This window comes from Passer montanus, unplaced genomic scaffold (genome assembly GCF_014805655.1).
Source record: "Passer montanus isolate IOZ18808 unplaced genomic scaffold, ASM1480565v1 scaffold250, whole genome shotgun sequence".
Classification (NCBI taxonomy): domain Eukaryota; kingdom Metazoa; phylum Chordata; class Aves; order Passeriformes; family Passeridae; genus Passer; species Passer montanus.
Window position 1 is genome coordinate 156,202 of NW_024367150.1, and position 27,951 is coordinate 184,152.

The window sequence follows — 27,951 nt, forward strand, 5'->3', positions numbered from 1 at the left end:
CCGCCCCCCTCCCCCTATTACTTCGACACCGGCCCCCCTCCCTCCTTCTCACCGCCGCCGCCACCGGGCCGGGCCTACGACACCATCAGGTCCAGCTTTAAGCCGGGCTTAGAAGCCAAACTGCACGGGCTGCCGCAGGTGCTGAGCGCGGCCGAGATGTACGACCAGGCCAGGGGCTCCATGCCCTACCCCGAGCGGCAGAAGAGGGCCCGCTCCATGATAATCCTGCAGGATTCCTCCCACCTCCCCGTGGAACCCACCGAGATCCCGCGGCCCGGCCCGGCGGTGACGCCTCCGGAGAAGCTCAAGAGGAAGGGCCGGGTCATCGACAACCCCTACGCCAACATGGGCCAGTTCAACGTGAGCCTCTTCGCCCCCACCAAGCCGCAGAGGAAGAAGAGCCCCCTGGTCAAGCAGCTCCAGGTGGAGGACGCCCAGGAACGGGCGGCCTTGGCCATCACCGGCGGCTACTCCTCCCGGGAGCCGTCCCCCACGCGCCGGAGCCACCGCCTGGACTACCAGCACCACCCCGGCATCGCTCAGGTGGAAGCCGCCGGCCTCCCCTTCGCCACCGCCATCGCCGCCGGCGTCATGAAGGACCGGGACCGGCGGCTGGATGAGAGGAGGAAATCCACGGTGTTCCTGTCGGTGGGAGCCATCGAGGGGCCGGCGCCGGGCGGCAGCGAGATGCCGTCGCTGCAGCAGTCGCGCTCCATCGACGAGCGGCTCCTGGGCAGCCGGGATGTCCTCCTGCCGTCCCCCGTGTCAGCTTTAAAGCCATTAATCAGCAGCTCCTCCTCGACCTTCATCCACCCCCTGACGGGAAAGCCCCTGGATCCCAACTCGCCCCTGGCGCTGGCGCTGGCCGCAAGGGAACGGGCGCTGTCCACTCAAGTCTCATCCCGGTCGCCCACCCCGATCCACAGCCCCGACTCGGACAGAGCCGCGCCCCTGTTTGTGGACATCCAAACCAAAGAACCGGACAGGGGGGACTTGGAGAGCTTGGTGTCCCCCGCCTACTCCCCCGGAGGGAAGGCGGTGATGGCGGCCGACGCCGGCGCTCTGACCCCCACCAAGAGCCCCTGGGGGACTCCGACCACCCTGCGGAAGGAGCCCGAGGTGAGACCGGAGACGCCAGGCAAGGAGGAGAAGAAACCCGAGGACAAGAAGTCCATGATCATCAGCATCGTGGACACGTCGCAGCAGAAGACCGCTGGCCTCATCATGGTCCACGCCACCAGTAATGGTCAAGACGAGATAGGCCTGGAGATCAAAGAGGAGAGCCCGGCTGTGCCCGAGGTCTGCGCCGAGCCGGCCGAGTCCCCCAAGGCCGAGCCCCAGCCCAGCCCCGTGGGGAAGCCGCCGGCCAGCCCGGCCTCGGAGAAGGCGCTGGGCCAGGGCAGCTCGGAGGAGGAGGTGGAGCCCTACACGGTGACCCTCCCACCAGCCCAGCTGTCCTCCAGTGACGAGGAGACCCGCGAGGAGCTGGCCAAGATCGGGCTGGTGCCGCCCCCAGATGAATTCGCCAACGGGGTGCTGGTGACCACCCCCGGCACCCCCGTGAGCCACCTGGCCACGCCCAGCACGCCGTCCCTGCCAGCGACAGCAGTAGCACCTTCTCCCCCCGGCGCGACACCCTCAGGGAAGCCCTCGGACACCCCCGCGGCCCCAGAGTCGGCGGCGGACTCGGGAGTGGAAGAGGTGGACACCAGGAGCTCCAGCGACCACCACCTGGAGACCACGAGCACCATCTCCACGGTCTCCAGCATGTCCACGCTGTCCTCGGAGAGCGGCGAGCCCACCGACACCTACACGTCCTTCGCCGACGGCCAAACTTTTCTACTCGAGAAGCCACCAGTGCCTCCAAAGCCCAAACTCAAGTCCCAGCTCAGCAAGGGGCCGGTTACTTTCAGGGACCCACTTTTGAAGCAGTCTTCGGACAGCGAGCTCATCTCCCAGCACCACGCGGCCACGCTGGCGGCCACCAGCGCGGCCCGGCCACGCTACCTCTTTCAGAGAAGGTCCAAGCTATGGGGGGACCCCATGGAGAGCAGGCCCGGCCACGGGGCCGAAGAGGACAAACCAACTGTGATCAGCGAGCTGAGCTCCCGCCTCCAGCAGCTCAACAAGGACACGCGCTCCTTGGGCGAGGAACCGGCCGGCTCCGCCCTGGATCCCGGCAAGAAGTCGCCGGTGGTGGCCGCACGGTAAGAGCCGGGCGTGGCCGGGGTGGGGACGGGGCGGGTGGCGCTGCTGAGGAGCCGGATGTGGCTTTGAGGGACATCTCGGAGCTTTGGGAGCTCAGCGGAGGAGCCGGAATGTGCGAGGGAGTTGAGGGACGGGCTCCCGGCGCGCCGTGGCTGTGGCTGCTCCCCTCGCTCCGCCCTTCCCGCTGCTCCGTGTCCGCCCCTCCCCGTGGTGACAGTGATGATGCTGTGGTGACAATGGCGATGGTGAGGTGGCAGTGGTGATGCCGTGGTGACAATGACGATGTGACAGAGACAATGCTGTGGTGACAATGGCAATGTGGTGACAATGGCAATGGTGAGGTGGCAGTGGTGATGCCGTGATGACAATGATGATGTGACAATGACAATGTTGTGGTGACAATGACAATGTGGTGACAGTGGGGATACTGTGGTGACAATGACAATGTCATGACGATGATGCTGTGGTGACAGTGATGATGTCGTGACAGTGACGATGCTGTGGTGACCATGACGATGCTGTGGTGACGATGCTGTGGTGACAACGATGATGCCATGGTGACACTGACGATGTCATGACGATGATGCTGTGGTGACAGTGATGATGTCGTGACAGTGACGATGCTGTGGTGACCATGACGATACCGTGGTGACAATGACGCTGCCATGGTGACAATGCTGTGGTGACAATGACGACATTATGGTGACAATGATGATGCCGTGATGGCAATGCTATGGTGACAGTGATGATGTGGTGACAGTGACAATGCTGTGGTGACAATGATGGCACTGTGGTGACAATGACGATATTGTGGTGATGATGACAATGGTGTGGTGACAATGCTATGGTGGCAATGACAATGTGTTGACAACGATGATCCTGTGGTGACAATGCTGTGGTGACAATGTTGTGGTGACCATGACAATGCTGAGGTGACAATGCTGTGGTGGCAATGTCGAGTCCTGGCTCACCCCCTCCGTGTTCTCTCCTGGCCAAGCACCAAGGATGGGTTTTTCCGGGGCTTCTCCATTTCTGAGGATCTCCAGGTGTTGTCCCGCTCAGGAGGTGACAAAGGTGGCCCATGGCACACCCCGGACAGGACATGGTGGCACCAACGCCACCCTGGTTCTGCCTCACCCACCCAACCCTAAAAGGATCCCAAACCTTCCACATCGGATCCCAAATTCTTTAAAAGTTTGGGAATATTAAATCCCAGCAGGAAGTGACCCAAAATTCCGAGTCTTGTCCTGCCCTTTCAGAGCCAACAAGGCCGGTGTCACCAGTGTCACCTGGTGTCACCTGGTGTCACCTGTGGGTGCCAGGAGCTCTGGATCAGGGGCAGCCCTTCCCATGGGAAAAGCTTTTCCAACCAAACCAAAACCATCCCAGCCACGGCTGCTCCCGGCACATGGCGCTGGCGCAGGAGGTGACATTCCAGGTGGTGGCTTTGGGGACAAAGTGTCCTGGAGCATGCCGGGGTCACTCTGGCCTATCCCAGCAGATCCAAACTGGGAATACCGGGAGGAGATCCAGGGATGTCTCCCTGCCCCAGGGTGTCACCTGAGGTCCCCTCCCTCATCCCGAGCCAAGGCCATTCGGGGATCCTCTGGAATCGAGGCTCTGCCCATCTCCAGCAACGCCGGAATTTTGGGAATTCTGGGCTTTTACAAGCCCTTTTACCAGGATCCCACTCTGGTTTGGGATTCCCTGCTGGGAATCCTCTGGCTCCCGGTGACATCAGAACGTCCCTTTCCATGTCCCCATCCCTTCCATCCGTGTCCATCCAATCTCCCGGTTTTCCCCCGGAGCAGTTTCACCGATTTCGAGGATCAGCCCTTCTCCATCCTCTCTTCCTGCCTTCCCTGCAATCCCCAGGGCTCCATGCCCTGCTCATCCAGCCCCTGGAGCCTCCTGTTTTCCTGCACATCCTGTCCTCACCTCCCGCCGGAATCCGGCCTTTCCAGCCATCCCACAGAGTCCCACATTCCCTGTTTTTCCCTTTTGGGAAAGTCACGGCCTTTCATCTCCCGAGTTTTGGGATGTTAAAGGCTTGAAATGTTTCCTGGGAAGCCAGTGGGGAACGGAATTTTTAATGATGGCAGCCGCTCTCCTGCATTGTCCGAGTTCTCCTGGTTTTTTATGGAATTGCTGTGAATTCAGGGAATAATGGGAGCAGAGTTAGGTAAGAGGGGGTGACCCAGTTTGGGACGCGTTTTCCAGGCTCTGGAATTGTCCAGAGAAGGGAAGTGTCACCTGAATGTCCCTCAAGAGCTGCCAGGAGCCAGAGGTGGCCTGGAATCCCACAGGGATGGGGACAGGGAGGTGGCCTGGAATTCTGCAGGAATGGGGACACTGAGGTGACCTGGAGTTCCACATGGGAACACCGAGGTGTCCTGGAGACCCACAGGGATGGGACCCTGGAGTTCTGCAGGATGGGGACACTGAGGTGACCTGGAGTCCCCAGAAGGACAGGGAGGAGTCTTGGAATTCCACAAGGAACAGGGACACTGAGGTGACCTGGAGTTCCACAGGGATGGGGACAGGGAGGTGGCCTGGAGTCCCCAAAGGGGATGATGAGGTGTCCTGGAATCTGGGAATGGGGACACTGAGGTGGTCTGGAGTTCCAGAGGGACAGGGACATCGATGTTCCCACACCTGATGCCCCTCAGCCCTTCCAGCAGCTCTGGATCCATGGGATTGGTGGAGCAGCTGCCATTCAGGAATCATCCCGGAATTCCTCCCTCCCCACATTCATCCTGAATTCCCAGCAATTCCGTGCAAGCTCAGGGAATTCCCTGCTCCAGAGCAGTCCCCGGCGCCTTTCCCTGACCGATCCCTGTGGGAATGCTCCCTGGGAACCCCGGGAAGCCCCGATCCATGGATTTTTCCCGAGCTCTAACTGCGGCTCTGTCTCCCCCCAAGCCGGGCGTCCACGGAAGGACCTTTGAGCCGAGGGACTGGGAGAGAGCCCAAGGAATTCTGACAGTGGGAACGTCAGGTCACAGTTCAGGCCACTGACGGTGACAATCCCGGGACCAGGGACACCCGGGACGGTGACAATGGCAGCGGAGCAAGGGGACAACTCCCTTCATCCGTGGTGGCCCTTGGTGGCCGTGTCCAAGAGCAGCTTCCTCGTGTTTAACCCAAAACCCTGGAATTGTTGAGGTTGGAAAATCCCTCTGATCCCACCGGGTCCAACCATTGCCAGCACTGCCCTGTGTCCCCAAGTGCAACATCCACACGGCTTTTTAATCCCACCGGGAATTGGGGTTCCACCCCTTCCTTGGGCATCCCATTCCAGCGCTTCATCAACTTCTCGGGAAGGAATTTTCCCAAAAATCCAACTTCACCTCGAGGTGATCCCCTCTTGTTCCCCGCCCTGGCTGGAATTCCTGTCCAGGATTCCTGGAGCGGTGGCGGGATCCTGGAAAAGCCCGGGATCCTGGGAAAACCCCGCTGAGCCAGGAGCCGCGCGAGGCCGAGCGCGTTCCGCGTGTGACATCCGTGTCCCCAATAAAGCTGACGGTGACCGTGACAGGTGTGTGTGTGTCATTGGGGACACGGCCATTCCCAGCATTTTGGGAGCCACGTTCCACGCCCGGAGCCAGCTCCGGCTCTGGATTCACTGCTCCAATGCTCCAGGCAGCATTCCCGCAAAATTCCCGTGACATTCCGGTCCCGTGTCCCCACCCAGCCCTGCCAGGCTCCCGCCACCCATAATCCCAACTGGATCCATCTTCCCAACCTCTGGGACTCACCAGGAGCATCCCAAACATCCCAAAAGCCCTTTGTCTTTTCCAACCGATTGATCACGGTTTAATTCCCAGGAATTTGGGATGTGGAGGACCTGGGATTTATCCAAGTCATTCCCAGCTAGAGTTTTGTATTTTCCTCTGGAATTTGGAAGGAGGCTCCAAGCCCAGAGCTGTGGGAGCTTTGCCCATCCCAAGGGTTTTTCCAGTTAAATCCCAGCCACAGATTTCCAGCTTTTCCCAGAGTTTTCCTTGGCATTGATAAATCTCCAAGGCAGATTCCAGGAGAGTTCCAAGGTTTTGGGGCTGCGGAGCCAGGCCAGGGGGAGCTTTTCCAAAGGGCCCTGGCTCCTGGGGACTTCCAGGAACATCCCATTGGTCCTGGCTGGGGGCTCTGGATCTGATCTCAGGGAACCTTTGCCAAGGACTCCCAATGATTCCCCAGGAGAATCCCAAATGTCCCAGTTTGGGGCTCTGGATCCGATCTCAAGGGAGCTTTTCCAATGGGTTCAAGGGGACTCCCAGGAATACCCCAAACGTCCCAGTTTGGGGCTCCATATCCAAGCTCAGGAAAGATTTTCCAAGAGCTTCTGGCTCCTCAGAACTTCCAGGAACATCCCAAATGTCCCATTTTGGGGTTCTGGATCCAGATTTGGGGGAGCTTTTCCGAGGAGTTCTGGCCCCTGGGGACTTCCAGGAGCATCCCAAGTGTCCCAGTTTGGAGCTCTGGATCTGAGGGAAACTTTTCCAAGGGGTTTCTTTGTGTCTTTGCTCGTGCCTTTGTTTCTCTTTAACCCCAAAAAGGCTCCTGGGAAGCGGAATTCGAGCTTCCAAAGGGAGCATTTCCGGTGCTGCTCTGCAATTCCATGAATTCCTTTGTATTCCCACAGATCTGAGGGAGAAGGAGAAGAAACTTGAGCCCTTTGGGGTTTGAGTTCCTTTTAGGGTAAAGCTGCATCTTTTTCTCTGATCCTAAATGAATTCCGTGTCCCAGAAACGGTGTCACACCCCAGCAAAAGCTTGGAGAAACACCCCCTGTTTCCTTGTAGGCCTGGGGGTTTTCCTGGGGAAATTCCCATGGGAAGCAGGGATTTGGGATGAAAATTGAGAGAATTGGCTGTGGGGAGGGAAGGAGAAGGGGGATTGGGATGGCTGAGCGAGGGAGGGTGGGAATAGAGGGGCTCTGTGTGGCAGGGACAGGTGGGGATGAGGTGGCCACTTCTGGAGAGGAGGTGGCCAAGTTTGGGAAAGAGGAGATGGCCAGGTTTGGGAAGAGGTGACCAGGATTGGGAAGGAGGTGACAAGGATTGGGAAGGAGGTGGCCAGGATTGAGGAGGAGGTGGCCAAGTTTGGGAAGGAAGTGATCAGGATTGGGAAGGAGGTGGCCATGATTGGGGTAGGAAGTGACCAAGAATTAGGAGGAGGAGGAGGTGGCCCATTTGAAGAGGAGGTGGCCAGGACTGAGGAACGGGTGGCCAAGTTTGGAGAGAAGATGGCCACATTTGGGAAGGAAGTGGCCAGGACTGGAAAGGAGGTGGCAAAGTTTGGGAGTTAAGTGGCCAGGATTGATTGGGATGGAGATTCCAGGATTGGGATGGAGATTCCAGGATTGGGATGGAGATTCCAGGATTGGGAATGAGATGACAGGATTGGGAATGAGATGACCAGGGTTGGGATGGAGATGACCAGGGTTGGGATGGAGGTTGCAGGATTGGGATGGAGATGACCAGGGTTGGGAATGAGGTGGCCAGGACTGGGATGGAGGTGGCCACGCTGCCGATGGCCACAACCTCTGCATTCTCCACCCTGCCTCCCACCGGGCTCCATGGATTCCACTTCCCAGGGGAAGAGGCTTCTCCAGGGGTCCCCAGGCACAGTGGGATCTCCTGGATCCCCTCCCCTCTGGGTTTCCATGGAATTTCCCCAGGTTCTCGAAAGCTGGGGACCTTCCCCACCAGCAGAGCCTTGGGACAGCTCAGGGAGGTTGAGCCGTGGAAAACCGGGAATTCTGGGGGGCTGCACTGAGAGGACCCTTCCAGCCCTTGATCCCAGATGATCCCGGGGTGCCGCGGGATCTGGGAAGGGTTTGATGCCTACAAGGAGACAGGGTCCCAGCACGTGTCCGTCCCGGTGTCACCGTGTCCCCGCGTCACCGCTCCGCTGGCTTCTCCCATCCCAGCATCACCCATCACCCTCATCCCAAGGAAATGGGCTTTTTGGGAAATTTGGGACGGGCAGTGAGGGCTGCCTGGAGCTCCACGGGATGAGCTCCAGGTCCTGAAGGAGCCTCCAAGTGGGAAGTGTCCCCATGTTCCCATCAAACTGGGGTTTGTCACCTTTTCCTTGAGGTGGGAATCATGGGAAAAGGGTTTTTCCTTGGAGAAATCCAGAGGGATCCGTTCCAGGTGGAGTTCAGGGAAGGAGGGAGCTCCAGATGTTCTGCAGGATCTCTCACAGGAAGATATTGGCTTGGGAAGGCCCAGGGGCAACACTCGAGGAATTGGGAATTTTCCTATGGATTCCAGCCCAGAATTCCCTTTTCCTGCCAGGATCAGAGAAGGAAAAAAGGGAATTTTAGTTACGACATCCCTGACCCTGCCAGAGCTCCCTGCTGGAGCTTCCCAGATGCTGGGATTGCTCTGGATCGTCCCTGCTCCGGGACAGGCCAGGACAGAGCTCACGGGTAAATCCCAATCCCAAAACCGCTCCGGACAAATCCCAGCTGGAGCCTGAGACCCCCTTGGGTCTCCTCCCCATCCCTGCTCCGGCCTGGGCCCCTTGGGATGTTTTTCCCAAGGGATAACCATGTGTCCTTCCCAAAAATTCCCAAATCCACATTCCCAAATGTTCTGCTCCAATGGCAGCTCCCAACTTTCGGCATTCCCGAGTTGTCCCCACTCCTGGCACAGCTCTGGCATTTCCTGCCTGTTCCACTGCAGAAAGGGTTAAAACTGGGAATAATCCAGGGGTTTGGGGGCGTTCGGAGCCGCCATTCCAAACCTGGGAGCTCCTGCTCCTTATCCGGGTGGGATGAGGCCATTCCCTGCTTCCCAGCAGCACATCCCGGGAAACTTCCCCAGGTTATTCCCTCTGGGAATCCCCGGGAACATCCCGTGGCCTTTGGGGGTGGCCGATGGCACCGTCACTGTCACCAGCCCCGGGGGGACATGGAAAAACTTGGGAATTTTGTGTCGGCTGCTCGGTGTTGTTTTGGCTGTGGGGCATTTTTCTCATGCATTTGTTGTTTCCTTCCTTTCCCAAATCCCTGCCTTGCCCTCTTTCCAATATCTCTGCCTTTCCCAAATCCCCCTCCTTCCCAAATCCCTGCCTTCCCCACATTCCTCTTTCCCAAATCCCTGCATTTCCCATTTCCCTGTCTTTCCCAAATGCCTGTTTCTTCCCAAATCCCTCCTCCTCCCCCAATCCCTCCATTTCCCGTTTCCCTGTCTTTCCCAAATTCCTCTCTTTCACAAATCCCCGTTCCATCCCCAATCCCTGCCCTTCCCATTTGCCCGCCTTTCCCAAATTCCTCTTTCCCGTTCTCTGCCTTTCCCATTTGCCTGCCTTACCCAAATCCCTGCCTTACCCAAATCCCTGCCTTTCCCAAATTCCTCTCTTTCCCAAATCCCTGCCCTTCCTAAATCCCCACATTTCCCATTTCCCTGCCTTTCCCAAATTCTTCTTTCCCATTTCCCTGCCTTTCCCAAAGTCCTCTCTTTCCCAGTTCCCTGCTCCTTCCCCAATCCCTGCATTTCCCAAATCCCTCATCCCTTCCCAAATCCCTCTCCCCGTTCCCTGTTTTCCCAGCCCTCCCAGCAGCTCTGTCGCTGTCCAACCCTCCAGGCTTTGGCTGAATCCATGCAATTCCAACCGCCCCATTCCCGGCCGGCCACGCCCTCACCCATCCCATGGGAACCATCCCGATCTGCCCCCAATTCCCACCCCCTCCATTCCCCCATTCCCAATCCCCCCTCTCCCCAAACCCAGCTGGGGGTCTCCACTCAGGGAACACCAAGGCCGGATCGATTCCCGCGGTTCTCCCGGCCCCGAATCCCTCGGGATCGACGTCCGGTGGCTTCTTTTCCGTGTGGCGCTTCCCGGACCGGAGCTAACATTTCTCTCATTGCCTCTTTTCCTGCTTCCATGTGCATGTCCCGCTGCTCTGTCCTAGATCCGCCTCTGGCCTCCGGAGGGTGGGCGAGTTGTGTAAGTGAGCACGTTCCCATTCCATAGCTCCATCCCACGGGAATGTCCCATTCCTCACCTGTCTCTTCCCTGCCCCGGGCGGCCCCGCTCCCGCCGGTGTCCCCCAGGTTTTGGGAGGAGGCCGGAGGGAGCGGCGCCGGCGCCGGGATGTGCGCGTCCCTCGGGAGCATGGCCCTGTCCCTGTGCTGTGGTGGCGTGTCCGGCTCTTCCCGCTGGTGTTCCTGCTGAGGAAATTCCCGTCGGGATCCCGGGGCGTTGGGGCCGCGGGGTGGGAGATCCCGGAGCAGCTCAGTGCTCCGGGAAGGGTGGGAGAGACACCAGGAAAGGATCCCAGGAAAGGTGAAGGAGATTCCAAGAAAGGTGGAAAAGACCCCAGCAGGATGGAAAAGATCCTGGGAAGGGAGGGAAAGACACCAGGAAAGGTGGGAAAAGAAAAGGACACCAGGAAAGGTGGGAGAGACCCCAAGAAAGTGGGAAAGGATCCCAGGAAAGGTGAAGGAGATTCCAAGAAAGGTGGAAAAGACCCCAGAAGGATGGAAAAGGTCCCAGGAAGGTGGGAAAGACACCAGGAAAGGTGGGAAAAGAAAAGGACACCAGGAAAGGTGGGAGAGACCCCAAGAAAGTGGGAAAGGATCCCAGGAAAGGTGAAGGAGATTCCAAGAAAGGTGGAAAAGACCCCAGAAGGATGGAAAAGGTCCCAGGAAGGTGGGAAAGACACCAGGAAAGGTGGGAAAAGACACCAGGAAAGGTGGGAAAAGAAAAGGACACCAGGAAAGGTGGGAGAGACCCCAAGAAAGTGGGAAAGGATCCCAGGAAAGGTGAAGGAGATTCCAAGAAAGGTGGAAAAGACCCCAGCAGGATGGAAAAGGTCCCAGGAAGGAGGGAAAGACACCAGGAAAGGGGGGAAAAGAAAAGGACACCAGGAAAGGTGGGAGAGACCCCAAGAAAAGTGGGAAAAGATCCCAGGAAGGGAGGGAAAGACACCAGGAAAGATGGGAAAAGACCACAGGAAGGGTAGGGAAGAACACCAGGAAAGGTGGGAAAGGATCCCAGGAAGGGTGGGAGAGGTCTCAAGGATGTTGGAAGAGACTCCAAGAAAAGTGGGAGAGATCCCAGATAAAGTGGGGAGAGAGCCCAGGAAAGGTGGGAAAAGGACCCTAGGAAAGGTGGGAGAGATTTCGAGAAAGGTGGGAAAGGATCCCAGAAAAGAAACCAGGAAAGGTAGGAGAACCCCAGGAAGGTTGAGAGATGTCCCAGGAAGGGTGGGAGAGAATTCAGGAAGGGTGGAAAAGATCCCAGGAAGGGGAAAAGGACCCCAGGAAAAGTGGGAAAGACCCCAGGAAAAGTGGGAAAGGACCTCAGGAATGGTGAGAAAGACCCCAGGAATGGTGGGAGAGATTCTGGGAAAGGTGGAGAAGACCCCGGGAAGGACATTGGGAAGGGGGGCAGAGCATCCCCGTTCCAGGCCCAGCAAACCATGGATGCACCAGGATCCATCCGTGGTTCCCCAGGGTGGGGGGTCCCAGGTCCCCCTCTGGAGCAAGAATTCCATGAGACAGAGGAGGGAGCTCCTGGGATCCTGCTCCATCCCAGTCCCCCAGGGAAGTCACCCGAGGCCACAGCAGGAAAACCGGGATGCAGGGATTCCAGCACATCCCAGTGGAATGGTTCCAGCACATCCCAGTGGCTTCCAGAAGCTCTGGAAGGACTCCCCGGGCTGGCATGGGGCAGCAGCGGGATCCCGGGAAAAGCTGTTCCCACTCCAGCTCCCTTGGGCTGGAAGATCCGTGGGGTTGGGAGGGCCGGAGAATTCCCCCTGGGAATTTCCCAGCGTGCATGGCCGGCTCTGTGCTCCTGGTTGTGCTTCCTCCGTGTTGTCCCCGTGTCCCGTCCTCGTGTCCCGTTCCGTGTGCGGAGCTCCGGCTCCATCCGTGTCCCGGCTCCCGGAGCCGTTCCCGGTTGATTTTTCCTTGTCCTTTTCTGCCAAGCGCTGAATTCCCGAGGCCGCGGCCCCGTCCCGGGAGAGCGGCGCCGGATCCCGACGCCGCGGGAATGCCGGGGGCCGCGTTCCCGCTTTCCCGACGGCTGCTGGATGCCATTCCCGGGGATTTGCTCTGCTCCCGGGTGGGGCGGAGGCGTGGGATGCTCGGAAGCTCCCGGCCTGCTCCGGATCTTTCCGGGAACACCCGGAGCGGGGTCGTTCCGGAGGCTCCTCTCGGCCGTGGGGGGCTCATCCCATCGGATCCAGCTGTGGATTCATTCCCTCAGTCCTGGCACTGGTGTCACGGATATTTGGGATATTTGGGGGACACCAGCAGGGAACCGTCCCCTCTGTTGGTGCAGGGGGCACTTGGGTCATCCTATGGATCATTCCGGGGCTTATTCCAGGACTCATCCCGAGATTCTTCCCTAGGCTCATCCCGAGGTTTATCCCAAGATTCCTCCCAATGCTCTTCCGTGGGCTCATCCCAAGGTTCCTCCCAGGGCTCATCCCAGGGCTCATCCCAAGGTTCCTCCCAGTGCTCTTCCCTGGTCTCATCCCAAGGCTCCTCCCAGGGCTCATCCCAATGCTCATCCCAGGGTTTATCCCAGGATTCCTCCCTAGGCTCATCCCAGGGCTCATCCTGAGGTTCTTCCCAGGGCTCATCCTGGGGCTCATCCCAAGGTTCCTCCCAGGGTTCATCCCGAGGTTCTTCCCAGGGCTCCTCCCAGGGCTCATCCCAGGGTTTATCACAAGATTCCTCCCAGTGCTCTTCCCTGGGCTCATCCCAAGGTTCCTCCCAAGATTCCTCCCAGGATTCCTCCCAGTGCTCTTCCCTGGGCTCATCCCAAGGTTCCTCCCAAGGTTCCTCCCTGGGCTCATCCCGCAGCTACCAGGTTCAGGACAGCAGGAATTCCGTGTCCTGCTCCTGGATCCTTTGGGATGGCCACGTCCCATCCACCGGAGTGACCGGGATCAGGAAAACTTCAGAACACACAAACAGTGTTTGATCCTTGCCCGGAATCCCTCCCCAGCTCCCAGTATTCCTGCCCGGCTCCCAGTTTCCCTACCCAGTTCCCAGAATCCCTGTCCAGTTCCCAGGAAAAGCCAGGGGTAGGGTTAGGGTGAGGACTGGGATCAGGATCAGGGTTGGGATTGGGGTCAGGATCAGAGTTAGGGTTGGGATCAGGGCCTGGATCAAGGTTAGGATTAGGATTGGGATCAGGATCCAGGTCAGGGTTAGGATCACCTCTGAACTGGGATCAGGATTAGGGTCAAGTTTAGGATCAGGGTTAAAGTTAGGGTCAGGTTTAGGGTTAGGGTTGGGTTAGGACCAGGATCAAAATCAGGATCAGGATCCAGGTCAATTTAGAGTCAGGGTTGGGGTCAGGGTCAGGGTCAGGGTCAGGATTAAGTTTAGGGTCAGATTCAGGGTTAAGATCAGAGTCAGAGGTTGGGGTCAGGGTCAGGATCAGGGTCAGGGTTAAGTTTAGGGTCAGATTCAGGGTTAAGATCAGAGTCAGCATCAGGGCCAGGGTTAGGACCGGGATGGGGGCAGAGTCAAGGCTGGGATCAGGGTCAGGGTTAGGACCGGGGTTGGGACAGAGTCAAGGCTGGGATCAGGTTTGCACTTGGGATCAGGGTCAGGATTAGGGGCAGAGTCAAGGCTGGGATCAGGGTCAGGGTTAGGACCGGGATTGGGACAGAGTCAAGGCTGGGATCAGGGTCAGGGTTAGGACCGGGATCAAGATCAGGGTTAGGATCAGGGTCAGGCTCAGGGCCAGGGCTATGTTTGGGATCAGCATTGGAGGAAGGTCCATCAAAAGGAAGGAAGATCCGTAGGATCCATTGGAAGGAAGATCTCAGGAAGATCCATGGGAGGGTCAGAGGAAGATCCATAGGAATGTTGGGAAAAATTCCTTGGGAATGTTGGAGAAACCTCCACTGGAATGTTGGAGAAAACCCCTCGGGAAGGTCAGAGGAGATCTGTAGGAGGTCACAGGAAGATCCACGAGGAGGTCAGGAAATGTCCATAGGAAATTCGGGAAGATCCATTGGGAGGTTGGATGGAAGATCCGTAGGAAGATTGGGAAAATGTCCACAGGAAGACTGGAAGAGGATTTGGAAGAAGATCCATAGGAAGGCTGGGAACCTTCCAACCACACCAATCTGGGGCGTGGTCACAGCCCCTTTGGAAGCTGCAGTGGGAATTGTGGGAGACAATTCCAAGGGTTTGAGGGCCACCATGGAACACCGGAGCAGCCTCACCAAGGAACAGGGAATGATCCAAACGATCCCAGGAGTGATCCCAGCCATCCCAGGAGTGATCCAAATGATCCCAGCCATCCCAGGAGTGATCCAAATGATCCCAGCCATCCCAGGAATGATCCCAGGCATCCCAGGAGTGATCCAAACAATCCCAGGAATTATTCCAGCCATCCCAGGAGTGATTCCAGCCATCCCAGGAGTGATCCAAACAATCCCAGGAGTGATCCCAGCCATCCCAGGAATTATCCCAGCCATCCCAGGAGTGATCCAAATAATCCCAGGAACGATCCAAACAATCCCAGGAGTGATCCCAGCCATCCCAGGAACGATTCCAGAGATCTCGGGAACAATCCAAATCATCCCAGGAATAATCTGAATAATTGCAGGAAAGATCCCAGCGATCCCAGGAACGATCCAAATGATCCCAGGACATCCAGCTTTTCCCTGTCAGAGCTTCCCGAAGGTGATTCCTTCTCTGCTGTGCCAGGGAAGCAGAAAAATGGGAATTATCGGGAATGTGGCTCAAAAACGGGAATTATCGGGAATGGGGCTCGTCTTGTGGATCTTCAGCCACGTTCAGCTCATCCCTTCGGAGCCATGGATTTATGGGATCCTTGGAGCTCATCAACATTCCCAAAACCAGGAGGTGGCAATCGAGGCAGTGGTGGATCCCAGCAGCATTCCAGAGTGTCCCGGTTTTCCAGGAGGGAGCTGAGATGGGAGGCCGAGCAGGGAAACTGAGGCACTGGGATGCGGGAAGTTTATGGGATAGTTCTGAGGACAAATGGAGTGGCAGGGCTGGGATGGGATGGGATGGGATGGGATGGGATGGGATGGGATGGGAGCTCAGAGCCCCCCCAGTGCCACCCTGCCAGGGCAGGGACACTGCCACTGTGCCAGGCTGCTCCAGCCCCAGTGTCCAGCCTGGCCCTGGGCACTGCAGGGATGCAGGGGCAGCCCCAGCTGCTCTGGCAATTCCAGCCCAGCCAGCAATTCCTCATGGCCAAGATCCCATCCACGGCTGCCCTCTGGCACTGGCAGCCATTCCCTGGCTCCTGTCCCTTGTCCCCAGTCCCTCTGCAGCTCTCCTGGAGCTTCTTCAGGCTCTGGAATGTTCTGGAAGCTCTCCCTGGAGCCTTCCCTTCTCCAGGAGAACATTCCCAGTTTTCCCAGCCTCTCCAGAGCAAGGACTCTGATTTTCTAGGATCCATCCAGGTGTCAGCTCCCTTTCCTTCCCCACTCCCTGTCCATCCCACGGGGACCATGGCAGGATGGGGACAACGCCAAGGGGACAGCGGCGCTTTGAGGAGCTCTGTCCCCATCCAAGATTCCCACGGTGGCACGGCCAGGGGGTCCCACCTGTCCCAGTGCCAAGGGGACACCGGCCTGGCCACCAGGTGACCGTCACCAGGGGTGTCCAGCGGGTCCCCCCATCCCGGGAAGATGCCGGAAGGTTCCCTCTCATCCCAGCTTTTCCCCGCTGGGTCGCTCCCATTCCATGCGGGATCAGCCCGGGGTGGGCACGGGGCACAAGGTGCTCGTCCCCAGCCCTGGGGACACTTCGGGGGGGGCGCAGAGCCGTGCCAGGAGTGCAGCACTGGCCGGGAACCCCCACCCAAGGAATCTTTGGGATACCCCCACCCCCGACCAACCCCCCCCCCAATCCCGCCGGATTTGCGCCCCCATTCCCAGACCTGTCCTCACCCCTCCCCTCTCCTCTCTTTTCTCCCCCGCCTCCCCCGCTCTCTCCGCAGACTTTTCAGTAGTTTAGGAGAGCTCAGCACCATCTCGCAGCGCAGCTCCGGCACCACCTTCACCGTGCGGCCCGGCAGCCGCTACCCCGTCACCCGCCGCACGCCCAGCCCCGTCAAACCCGCGGCGCTGGAGCGGCCCGAGCCCCTCAGCACCGTCCGGCCCTACGGCCTGACGCCCCCCACCATCCTCAAGTCCTCCAGCCTCTCCATCCCCCACGAGCCCAAGGAAGTCCGCTTCGTGGTCCGCAGCGTCAGCGCCCGCAGCCGCTCGCCGTCGCCGTCGCCGTCGCCGTCGCCGGGGCTGCACACGCTGCACCCGCCGCGGCCCTTCATGCAGAAGCCGCTGCACCTGTGGAACAAGTACGACGTGGGGGACTGGCTGGAGAGCATCAACCTGGTGGAGCACCGGGACAAGTTCGAGGACCACGAGATCGAGGGCACGCACCTGCCCGCGCTGACCAAGGAGGACTTCGTGGAGTTGGGGGTGACCCGCGTGGGGCACCGCATGAACATCGAGCGGGCGCTCAAGCAGCTGGTGGACAGCTGACCGCGGCCGGAGCCGGGCCGGCATTCCCAAGCCAAGAAAACCCACTCGGATCCTCCCGCTCCTTCTCCGAGCGCTGCACTGAGGGCGCGGGGCCGCCCCCGAGGCTCCCGCGCCGCCCCCGGCCCAGGAATGTTGCATGAAATTCCTCCTCGTTCCCGTTCTCCCGGAGAGGCTGCGACACCGCTCCGGCCCGGCGCTGGCACCGGGGACACGCGGGGACACGCCGCGGGGGTGGCACCTGCGGGGGTGGCACCTCCCGGGTGGCCCCGCCGGGCTCGGAGGTGGCCCAAGGTGCTGACGAGTCCCGGGTGGCCCTGCCGGGAGGTGGCCCCGGGTCCTGACACCCCCCAGGTGTCCCCGGCAGGGTCAGAGGTGGCCCCAGGTCCTGACACCCGCCCAGGGTGTCCCTGGCAAGGTCACAGTTGTCCCTGCCAGGCTTGGAGGTGGCCCAAGGTCCTGAACCCCCCCTGGTGTCCCTGCCAGGGGTGGCACCAGGTCCTGACACCCCTCAGGGTGTCCCTGGCAGGGTCAGAATTGTCCCTGCCAGGGGTGGCCCCGGGTCCTGAACCCCCCCAGGTGTCCCTGCCAGGGGTGGCCCCGGGTCCCCTCCAGGTGTCCCCCAGGTGTCCCCCAGGTGTCCCCGTCGGGCTCGGAGGCGGCGGCTCCAGCGGGGCCCTCCCGGCGGCGCTCCCGGAGAAAGGAAGCAAGGAGAGGATGAAGGAGAGGAGGAAGGAGAGGAGGAAGGAAGGGCCGGGAAGGCTCCAGCGGCGGCCGTGCCACCCCGAGCCGTGCCAGGCCGTGCCAGGCCGTGCCAGAAGAGCCCCCCCGCCAGGCGGACCCCCCCGGACTCTGAGCTGCTGCCCCGGCCGGGTGAGAGGGAGCGAGGAGCGCATGGATCGAAGCATGTTTGGGAATGTCGGGAGGCTGGGGGGGGGACGAATCCCGCAGCAAAAAAAAAGAAAAAACAAAAAAAAAGGAAAAAAAAAAAAGCCCTTCCGGCCCCCCCAAACCCCGCTCATCCCTCGTTTTGCATCTTTTTAAGCAGCTCTATATTTGGAAAGAGAGAATATCTATATATCTATATCTCCAGAGCTATAGCCACCTGATTTTTGTTAGGATTTTCCTAAAAAAATTCCTATCTCTGGACTGGAGGAGACGCTCCCGGGACGCCCGTGGCTCGCGGGAGTTTTTAAGCGACTGAATGAATGTGAAAAAGTCTTTTTAAACACACCACAAAACCCCCTCAAATCCCCCCCGCCCCCCCAAACAGCTCCTTTCAGACGCTCTGGATTTGTAAAGATTCAGAGAAATCACAACAACACACACACACAAACAAAAAACACAAACCAAACTTGCGTTTTGGGACACACCGAGTCTTCCAGGCACACAGCAGGGAGGTCCCCGGGGGTCGCGTCCCCAGTTTTGGGGGTCCCGGGGCTGGCGGTGGCCACGGGGGCGATGCCCGGGGTGGGGAGGGGGCACTGCCGGGACCCCGACCCCCCGGCCGTGTCCCCAGCGCCCCCCGCGTGTCCCCAGGGCGTGCCCGGCTGGCCGGGAGGGGAGGGCTCGGTGGTCCCAAAAGCCGAGACCCCCAGGAAGGCATTAAAAAAAAAAAAACAAAAAATAAAAAAAAAAACTCTTCTGGTGCTAAGAGGGGAGGACAGGGAGCTCCGTCCTGACCCTCAACATCTCCGAACCTTTCCGACCTTGCCAGGGAAAAGAGCCCGGAGCTCCCCCGGGGTGGCCCAGGGATGTCCCCTGTCCTGTGTCGGGGCACCGGCATGTCCCCGCGATGTCCCCTGCCCCGTGCCAGGGCTCTGGGAACTCTCTGGGATGTCCCCTGCCCTGTGTCGGGGTGGCAGGACCTCCCCGGGGTGTCCCCTGCCCTGTGCCAGGGCACCGGGGTGTCCCCGGGGTGTCCCCTGCCCTGTGCCAGGGCACCGGGGTGTCCCCGGGATGTCCCCTGCCCTGTGCCGGGGCTCTGGGAACTCTCTGGGATGTCCCCTGCCCTGTGCCAGGCACCGGGGTGTCCCCAGGAGGGTCCCCGGTGCCACCTCCCTGTCCCCGAGCCCCCACCCCGGTGGCGACACCCTCCGCTCTCCGGAAGCCACCGGGGGCGCGCGGCCTGTCCCCGTCCCCGGCTGCCACCCCGCTGTCCCATCCGGGAGCGGGGAAAGGTCCGGAGCCGGTGGGCGACGAGCCGGGGAAAAAAAAAAAAATCCCGGGAAAAAAATAAAAACAAAAAACAAAGCGGGAATGGCGGGCTCGGCGAGCCCGGGCACGGCCCGAGCCCTCCCCGCGCCACCGCGGTGCCACCGCGCCCGCCGGCTGTGCCCTGCCCAGCTCAGGTCCTGCCCTCGGTCGTGTCCCCAGAGCTGCCCTGCCAGCCCCGCTGTGGCACCAAGTGTCACCCCAATGCTCCGTGCCAGCCCCCCATGGTCACTGTCCCACCCCCCGTGCCCTCAGTGCAGCCCCGCCCTGTGCCCCCCACCGGGACCCCCAAATCCAGCCCAGCTGTGCCCCAAATCCAGCCCGACCTTGTACCCCAAATCCAGCCCAAACTTGTACCCCAAATCCATCCCAGCTGTACCCCAAATCCAGCCCAACCTTATCCCCCAAATCCATCCCACCCTAACCCAAATCCAGCCCAGCTGTGCCCCAAATCCAGCCCAACCTTTGCCCCCCAAATCCATCCCACCTTTATCCCCCAAATGCAGCCCAGCCCTACTCCAAATCCAGCCCACCCTTGTCTCCCAAATCCACCCCACCTATGCCCCAAATCAATCCCACCCGTGCCCCCAAATCATCCCGCCTGTGCCCCAAATCCAGCCCACCCTTATCCCCCAAATCCATCCCACCTTTATCCCCAAATCCACCCGATCCTTATCCACCAAATTCACCTCACCTGTGCCCCCAAATCCAGCTCCACCCTGTGCAATCTCCCCAAAATCCATCCCAACCTTGTGTCCCCAAATCCATCCCACCCTTATCCCAAATCCATCCCCACGCCCCTCACCGCCCGGTGCCACCCTGGCTCTGTGTCCCCTCTGTGCCGGCATTCCCGGGACACTCTGGGCACAGGGACAGGCTGGCAGCCCCCACCCCAAATCCGATCCCAAATCCCACCCCAAATCCCACCCCAGACAATCCCGTGCCCCCGTCCTGTGCCTCCCCTGCCCCCTCCGCTCCGTGTCCCCTCTGTCCCTCTGTCCCTCCGCCACCTCCCGGTGCTGTCCCGAGCCCCGCCGCGCATCCCGGGGAGCTCCCGGTGCCTCCGCGTCCCGCCGGGAATGTCGCACGGGGGAATGTCGGAATGTCGCACGCGGGAATGTCGCACGCGGAATGTCGCACGGCGGGAATGTCGCACGCGGGAATGTCGGAATGTCGCACGGGGAATGTCGCGTGCCGGAATGTCGCACGGTGCCGTGGCGCGGGCTCCTTCCCCCGCTGCGGGACTGCGGAATTCCCGGGAATTCCTCTGGCTGTCCCTTCCCGGGCCGCTCTCCTGGGGCTCCCCCTGGGGTCGCGCCCGCCGCTGTTTTGGCCGCGCCACCCCTGGCACGTGGCTGTGCCCGCCTTGGGGACACGGGGGTCCCCCGGGGGCCCCTCGCGAGCGCTCGGCTTGCACGGCCCCGCACGGCCCGGCACGGCCCCGCACGGCCACCGCTGCTCCCGGCTGGGCCACCCTGGTCCCCTTGGTGCTGGCCCTTGGCACGTCGTGGCACTGCCCAGACTGGCACTGCCCATCCTGACCCCAGACTGGCACTGCCACCCTGCCTGACCACCCTGACCACCCCAGCCTGGCACTGCCACCCTGCCTGGCATTGACCACCCCAGCCTGGCACTGCCCACCCTGCCCGACCACCCTGCCTGGCCGCACTGCCCACCCTGGCACTGCCCAGCCTGACCTCAGCCTGGCACTGCCACCCTGCCTGGCATTGACCACCCCAGCCTGGCACTGCCCACTCTGCCTGACCACCCTGCCTGGCCGCACTGCCCACCCTGGCACTGCCCAGCCTGACCCCAGCCTGGCATTGACCACCCTGCCTGGCATTGACCACCCCAGCCTGGCACTGCCCACTCTGCCTGACCACCCTGCCTGGCCGCACTGCCCACCCTGGCACTGCCCAGCCTGACCTCAGCCTGGCACTGCCACCCTGCCTGGCACTGACCACCCTGCCTGGCACTGACCACCCTGACCGCTCTGCCTGGCACTGCCCACTCTGCTTGGCTGCCCTGCCCACCCTGCCTGGCACTGCCCACCCTGCCTGGCATTGCCCTCCCCCCCCGTCCCTCCCTGCCCTCCCTCCCCGCTCCCCGCAGCCCCCGGCAGCCCCCGGCGCTCTCGGTGCCCCCGGGGTGGCACCGGTGTCCCGGTGTCCCCCGCGTTGTCCCCCGGGGCTCCACGGGCGCGGGTGGAAGGTGACCGTGGTGGCCTGAGCGCGGGCAGCCCGGCGCCGTGCCGCCGGGTGCCCCCGGGTCTCCGCCCCTTCCGCAGCTGTTTTTTGGGGCACCCCGAGACGGAGACCCCCGCCCGCGGCCGCCTCTCGCCGCGAGAGGCCGACCCCGCGGAGCGCACCCGCTCCGCCCAAGCTCGCTCTGGGACCGGAGAGCTGCGCGCCTTCTCGCCATTTCCGAGGAGCCTTCCTCCCCCTCCCTCCTCCTCCTCTTCCTCCTCGGCGCCCCCCGAGGGCGGAAATGGCGGTGCCCGCTCCGCGCCCGCGGAGCCGCGGCCGAGGCCGCCGGCACGCCCAGCTCCCGCTGAAGCAGCTGCAGCCGTACCTGTGTTGGCGAACACTGAGTGTCACCCGCGCCGCGGGGACACCACGGCTCGTCCCAGTCAGGCCCCACGCCAGAGAAGGCGACTTCCACCCGCGCGGCCCGTCCCGCGAGCGCCCGGGGCTGCCGCCAAGCTGCCCGCTGCGTCCCCGCAGCCTCCTCGTCCTGCTGTCCCCGTCCCGTTCATCCCTGTACCCTGTCCCGTTTGTCCCTGTCCCGGTTATCCCTGTCCCCTGTCCCGTTTATTCCTGTCCCATTTGTCCCTGTCCCCTGTCCCATTCATCCCTGTCCCGTTTATCCCTGTCCCGTTCGTCCCTGTCCCATTTTTCCCTGTCCCCTGTCCCGTTTATCCCTGTCCCGTTTGTCCCTGTCCCCCTGTCCCATTTATCCCTGTCCCGTTTGTCCCTGTCCCCAGCCCCTCTCATCCTTTGTCCGTTTATCCCTGTCCCGTTTGTCCCTGTCCCGGTTATCCCTGTCCCCTGTCCCGTTTATCCCTGTCCCGTTTGTCCCTGTCCCGGTTATCCCTGTCCCCTGTCCCGTTTATCCCTGTCCCGTTTGTCCCTGTCCCCCTGTCCCATTTATCCCTGTCCCGTTTGTCCCTGTCCCCAGCCCCTCTCATCCTTTGTCGCCTGTGCCACTCATCCTGTCCCTGCCCCGCTCATCCCCATTCCGTTCATCCCTGTCCCCTGTCCCGTTTGTCCCTGTCTCCTGTCCCATTTATCCCTGTACCTTGTGTCACTCATCCCTGTCCCCTGTCCCGTTTGTCCCTGTCCCCTGTGCCATTTATCCCTGTACCTTGTGTCACTCATCCCTGCCGCCAAGCTGCCCGCTGCGTCCCCGCAGCCTCCTCGTCCTGCTGTCCCCGTCCCGTTCATCCCTGTACCCTGTCCCGTTTGTCCCTGTCCCGGTTATCCCTGTCCCCTGTCCCGTTTATTCCTGTCCCATTTGTCCCTGTCCCCTGTCCCATTCATCCCTGTCCCCTGTCCCGTTTATTCCTGTCCCATTTGTCCCTGTCCCCTGTCCCATTCATCCCTGTCCCGTTTATCCCTGTCCCGTTCGTCCCTGTCCCATTTTTCCCTGTCCCCTGTCCCGTTTATCCCTGTCCCGTTTGTCCCTGTCCCCCTGTCCCATTTATCCCTGTCCCGTTTGTCCCTGTCCCCAGCCCCTCTCATCCTTTGTCCCCTGTGTCACTCATCCTGTCCCTGCCCCACTCATCCCCATTCCGTTCATCCCTGTCGCCTGCCCCACTCATCCTTGCCTCCGTGCCATCCATCCCTGTCCCCTTCATCCCTGTCCCCTGTGCCACTCGTCCCTGTCTCCTGTTCAGGTCATCCCTGTCACCCGCCCGCTCATTCTTGTGTCCCGCTCCACTCATCCTGTCCCCTACCCTCGTCATTTCTGTCCCCCGTCCTGTCCATTTCTGTCCCCTGTCCTCCCCGTCTCTGTCCCCCGCCCTGCCCATCCCTGTCCCCTGCGCTGCCACCCCTGTCCCCTGCCCTGCTCTCCCTTGTCCCTTGCATTGCCCATCCCTGTATCCCTGTCCCCCTCATTTCCCACCCCTGTCCCCTGTCCTGCCCATCCCTGTCCCCCTCATTTACCACCTCTGTCCCCTGTCCTGCTCATCCCTGTCCCCAGCCCACTCCTGTCCCCCTCATTTCCCATCCCTGTCCCCTGTCCCCTGTCCTGCCCACCCCTGACCCCTGCCCACCCCTGTCCCCTGTCCCCCCCTGTCCCCTGCGCTGCCACGGGGATGTGGCGGAGCAGGACAAGGGACTTCCAAAAGGCCATCAGGGTCCCCGGGCGAACCGGCTTCGCCTGGGGCGGCCCCTCCAGCTGCCAGCACAGCCCCCCGGTGTCCCCGCCGTGTCCCCGGGTGTCCCTCTGCACCCCCAGCCTGTCCCCGCCGTGCCACCGGCTCCGGGGTGGCCCCGTGCCCGCAGCCAGGGTCACCCACCCGGTGTCGCGGTGCCACCACGGGACCCCGCGGTGCCGTGGCCGTTCCCAAAGCGCTGCCGTCCCCTCCCCGCGGGGACAGCGATTCCCGGTGTCCCCAGCTCCTGTCCCCGCTCCGGCCACCTCCAGAGCCTTTGGAAAAGCCATCCGGGAGAAGGCAGAGCGGGAGCCCAGCTGACCCCTGACCCCGGCCCGGGGCCTCGGCCGCGCTGACCCCCGGGTCACACTGACCCCCGGGTCACACTGACCCCGGGTCACACTGACCCCCGGGTCACACCGGGTCACGCTGACCCCTCGGCCACACTGACCCCTGGGTCACACTGACCCCTCGGCCACACTGACTCCTGGATCACACTGACCCCTCAGCCACCTTGACCCCTGGGTCACACTGACCCCTCAGCCATCCCGACCCCTCGGCCACACTCCACACTGACGCCTTGGCCACGCCAATCCCGGGGTCACACTGACCCCTTGGCCATGCCAACCCTTTGGCCGTGCCAACCCCTCGGCCTTGCCAACCCTTTGGCCGTGCCAATCCCTTGGCCATGCCGTGGCCACGCCAACCCATTGGCCAGGCTGGCCCCTTGACCACACTGACCCCTTGGCCATGCCAAGCCATTGGCCGTGCCAAACCCTCGGTCAGCCCTCAGCCACACTGACCCCTCAGCCACACTGACCCCTAAGCTGTGCTGACCCTTTGAGCACCCTTGGCCATGCCAAGCCCTTGGCCACGCCAGCCCATCAGCCATGCTGAGCCCTCGGCCGTGCTGACCCCTTGGCCACGCCAGTCCATTGGCTGTGCCAAGTCCTTGACCACGCCTCAGCCCTTCGGCCATGCCAGTCCTTCGGCCATGCCAGCCCCTCGGCCGTGCCGACCCCTTGACCACCCCTTGGCCCTTTGGCCATGCCAACCCGTCGGCCATGTTGATCCCTTGGCCATGCCAACCCGTCGGCCATGTTGATCCCTTGGCCATGCCAACCTGTCGGCCATGTTGATCCTTTGGCCATGCCAACCCCTCGGCCGTGCCGACCCTTTGACCGCCCCTTGGCCACGCCAACCCCTTGGCCATGCCAATCCATTGGCCGTGTTGACCACTTGGCCATGCCAACCCATCGGCCATGCCAAGCCCTTGACCACCCCTTGACCACACCAACCCCTTGGCCATGCCAACCCCTTGGCCATGCAAACCCCTTGCCATGCCAGCCCCTTGGCCACACCAACACCTTGGCCATGCCAACCCCTTGGCCATGCCAAACCTTGGCCATGCAAACCCCTTGGCCATGCCAGCCCCTTGGCCACACCAACACCTTGGCCATGCCAACCCCTTGGCCATGCCAACCCCTTGGCCGTGCCAAGCCCTTGGCCGCCCCTCGGCCACGCCAACCCCTTGGCCGTGCTGACCCTTTGAGCACCGCTTGGCCTCTTGGCCACGCCGACCCCTTGACTGGGATTCGGCCACGCCAACCCCTCGGCCGTGCCGTCCCCGGCCACGCCGCCCCCGGGCCGCGCCGCCCCGGGCCGCGGCGGTTACTGTGATTCCTCTCATGGCTTCTCCACCACTCGGGTTTTTCCGCTGTACAAAGGGAGACACTTTTCCTTTTCTTTTCCCCCCGCTTCCAAAGGGGATTTTTCCCCCCCAAGCTGTCGATATTTTTTCCGCTGTCCCGCCCGGCGCCATCGCCCCCCTCCATCCGCCCGTCCGTACCCCCGAGTGTGACGAAGAGCAGAACCCCCCGGGGTCACTCAGCCCCCCGGGGGGACGATGGCCCTGCCAGCCCCACGCGCGGCGGGGCCGCTGTCCGGCCACGCCCTCACTGCCCATGCATGTGCCACGCCCTCACGCCCGCTGCATGTGCACAGCCCGGCCCCGCCACACTCTCGGTTCCGCCCCCAGCCGGACTCACCTGTGGGTTTTCGTTCCGTTTTTAATTTCCCAGGGTCAGTTTGACTTCACCCTTAATTTTGTATGGATTTTCGGAGGAGCTTTCTCCTTCTCCGGAGTCACGGAGGTGCGGCCATTCGCCTCCCGCCCTTGACGTTGTGATACACATCCCCCACAGAGATCTATGTTTCTTATATTATATTATTATTATTAATTATTATTATTATTATGTAATAAATTTATAAGAAAGCTCTGCCTCGTCCTGTGGTCGCTCGGATCCCGCGGTGGTCCCGGACCCACACAAGGGGGGACAACGGGAGCCCCCCAGGGACAGAGCCCAGTGGGTGAAGTTTGGGGTGTCCCCGTTGAATTTTGGGATGTTCCTAGCTGGAATTTGGGGTGTTCCCATTGAATTTTGGGATGTTCCTGGCTGGAATTTGGGGTGTTCCCATTGAATTTTGGGGTGTCCCCATTGAAGTTTGGGAGGTTCCTGGCTGAAATTTGGGGTGTCCCGTTGAATTTTGGGGTGTTCACAGCTGAACTTTGGGATGTTCCCGCCTGAAATTTGAGGTGCCCTGGATGAATTTTGGGGCATCCCTGAGATTTGGGTTATTCCCACTTGAATTTTGGGGTGTCCCCATTGAATTTTGGGATGTTCCTAGCTGAAATTTGGGGTGTCCCCGTTGAATTTTGTGGTGTTTGCAGCTGAACTTTGGGATGTTCTCGGCTGAAGTTTGAGGTGCCCTGGATGAGTTTTGGGATGTCCCTGAGTGAGATTTGGGGTATTCCCACTTGAATTTTGGGGTGTTCCTGGATGAGTTTTGGGATATCCCTTAGTGAGATGTGGGGTGTTCCCGGCTGAATTCTGGGGTGTCCCAGATTGAACTTTGGGATATTCCCAGCTTAAATGTGAGATGTCCCGGATGAATTTTGGGGTGTCCTTGGCTGAATTTTGGGGTGTCCCAGGTTGAGTTCTGGGGTGTTCCCGGTTGAAATTTGAGATGCCCCAAATGAAATTTTGGGGTGGACCCTGGGTTGAGTTTTGGGGTGTCCTTGGCTGAATTTTGGGTGCCCCTGAGTGAGATTTGGGGTGTTCCTGGATGAGTTTTGGGGTGTCCCGGGTTGAGTTTTGGGGTGTTCCCGGCTGAAATTTGAGATGCCCCAGATGAATTTTGGGGTGTCCTGGGTTGAGTTTTGGGGTGACCCTGAGTGAGATTTGGGGTGTTCCTGGATGAGGTTTAGGATGTCCTGGCTGAATTTTGAGGTGCCCCCGTTTAATTTTGGGATACTCCCAGCTGAAATTTGAGGTGCCCATCAAATTTTGGGGTGGATGAATTTTGGGTGGGATGGATTTTGGGGTGTCCCTGGATGAGTTTTGGGGTGTTCCTGGATGAGATATGGGATGTCCCTGGGTGAATTTTGGGGTTCTCCTGGATAAGTTTTGGGGTGTCCCTGGGTGAATTTTGGGGTGCTCCTGGATGAGTTTTGGGGTGTTCCTGGATGAGATATGGGATGTCCCTGGGTGAATTTTGGGCTTTCTTGACTGAATTTTGGGGTGTTCCTGGATGAGTTTTGGGATGTCCCTGGGTGAGTTTTGGGGTGTCCCTGGGTGAATTTTGGGGTGTCCCTGGTTGAGTTTTGGGATACTCCTGGATGAGTTTTGGGGTGTTCCCGGATGAGATTTGGGGTGTCCCTGGGTGAGTTTTGGGGTGCCCCTGGATGAGTTTTGGGGTGTCCCTGGATGAGTTTTGGGGTGTCCCTGGGTGAATTTTGGGCTTTCTTGACTGAATTTTGGGGTGTTCCTGGATGAGTTTTGGGATGTCCCTGGGTGAGTTTTGGGGTTCTCCTGGATGAGTTTTGGGGTGTCCCTGGATGAGTTTTGGGGTGTCCCTGGGTGAGATTTGGGGTGTCCCTGGGTGAATTTTGGGCTTTCTTGACTGAATTTTGGGGTGTTCCTGGATGAGTTTTGGGGTGTTCCCGGATGAGATTTGGGGTGTCCCTGGGTGAGTTTTGGGGTGCCCCTGGGTGAGATTTGGGGTGCCCTGGCTCCCACAGGTGCCACACCAATGGCACGGTGCCACTGTCCCGTGTCACACCCCCAGCAGGTCCCGGCCACCCGCTGGTGTCCCCAGCGCCAGGACGGGGGGGGACCCTCGTGGCCAAGGGACAAAGGGACAGGGAAGGGGCTGGGGGTCCCCACTTTTCCGGGTGTCCCCAATCACCTGGGTGTCCATCCCGGATGTCCCCAGCGGTGTCCCCAGCATTGTCCCAGCAGTGTCCCCAACACTGACCCCAACTACTGTCACAGCACTGTCCCCAGCAGTGTCCCCACCCTGTCCTACCCCTGTCCCCAGCATTGTCCCAGCAGTGTCCCCAGCAGCGTCCCCAACACTGAGCCTTCCAGTGTCCCCAACACTGTCCCCACCACTGATCTTAGCACTGTCCCCACTCTGTCCCCCCCCTGTCCCCAGCAGTGTCCCCAGCAGCGTCCTCAACACTGAGCCTTCCAGCGTCCCCAACACTGTCCCCAACACTGAGCTTAGCACTGTCCCCACCCCTGTCCCCCCCCCGTCCCCAGCAGTGTCCCCACCCCTGTCCCCATCCTGTCCCCAGCAGTCTC

General features: G+C 60.8%; 3 protein-coding genes across 5 annotated transcripts in view; 2 read left to right on the forward strand and 1 right to left on the reverse strand.

Moving 5' to 3' along the window:
- Positions 1–17,705, forward strand: part of SHANK3 (SH3 and multiple ankyrin repeat domains 3) — a 126,027-nt gene extending 108,322 nt beyond the window's left edge. Inside the window, exons 21-22 of the mRNA XM_039711873.1 lie at positions 6–2,207; positions 16,170–17,705. Coding sequence (XP_039567807.1) covers positions 6–2,207; positions 16,170–16,716 — 2,749 coding nt within the window. The 3' untranslated portion in view covers positions 16,717–17,705. The remainder of the gene's footprint in view (positions 1–5; positions 2,208–16,169) is intronic.
- Positions 10,174–13,007, forward strand: LOC120503392. The gene is made up of 2 exons (XM_039711866.1): positions 10,174–11,309; positions 11,354–13,007. The coding sequence occupies exon 2, from the start codon at positions 11,802–11,804 to the stop codon at positions 12,792–12,794; it is 993 nt and encodes a 330-aa protein (XP_039567800.1). The 5' UTR covers positions 10,174–11,309; positions 11,354–11,801; the 3' UTR covers positions 12,795–13,007.
- Positions 17,706–23,878: 6,173 nt separating the features above from the next.
- LOC120503394 (hornerin-like) lies at positions 23,879–25,597 on the reverse strand. Of its 3 annotated transcripts, none has more exons than XM_039711868.1 (3): positions 24,706–25,596; positions 24,406–24,605; positions 23,879–24,371 (listed from the first exon to the last, which is right to left on the reverse strand). In XM_039711868.1, exons 1-3 carry the CDS (start codon positions 25,269–25,271, stop codon positions 24,190–24,192), a joined length of 948 nt encoding a protein of 315 aa, XP_039567802.1. In that variant the 5' UTR covers positions 25,272–25,596; the 3' UTR covers positions 23,879–24,189. The 3 variants fall into 3 exon arrangements, with proteins under 3 accessions (XP_039567802.1, XP_039567803.1, XP_039567801.1); XM_039711869.1 differs by having other exon boundaries at positions 24,406–24,639; XM_039711867.1 differs by having other exon boundaries at positions 23,879–24,639; positions 24,706–25,597.
- Positions 25,598–27,951: the final 2,354 nt, after the last annotated feature.

Bases quoted from the DNA above. Each gene is read 5' to 3' on its own strand.
- LOC120503392 (XM_039711866.1), top strand. From the start codon at position 11,802: ATGCAGGGATTCCAGCACATCCCAGTGGAATGGTTCCAGCACATCCCA.
- LOC120503394 (XM_039711867.1), bottom strand. From the start codon at position 25,271: ATGGGCAGTGAGGGCGTGGCCGGACAGCGGCCCCGCCGCGCGTGGGGC. The intron at 24,640-24,705 runs GTTTGGCATGGC...TGGCATGGCAAG, and splicing joins AAGGGGTTTGCATGGCCAAG to GGGTTTGCATGGCCAAGGGG.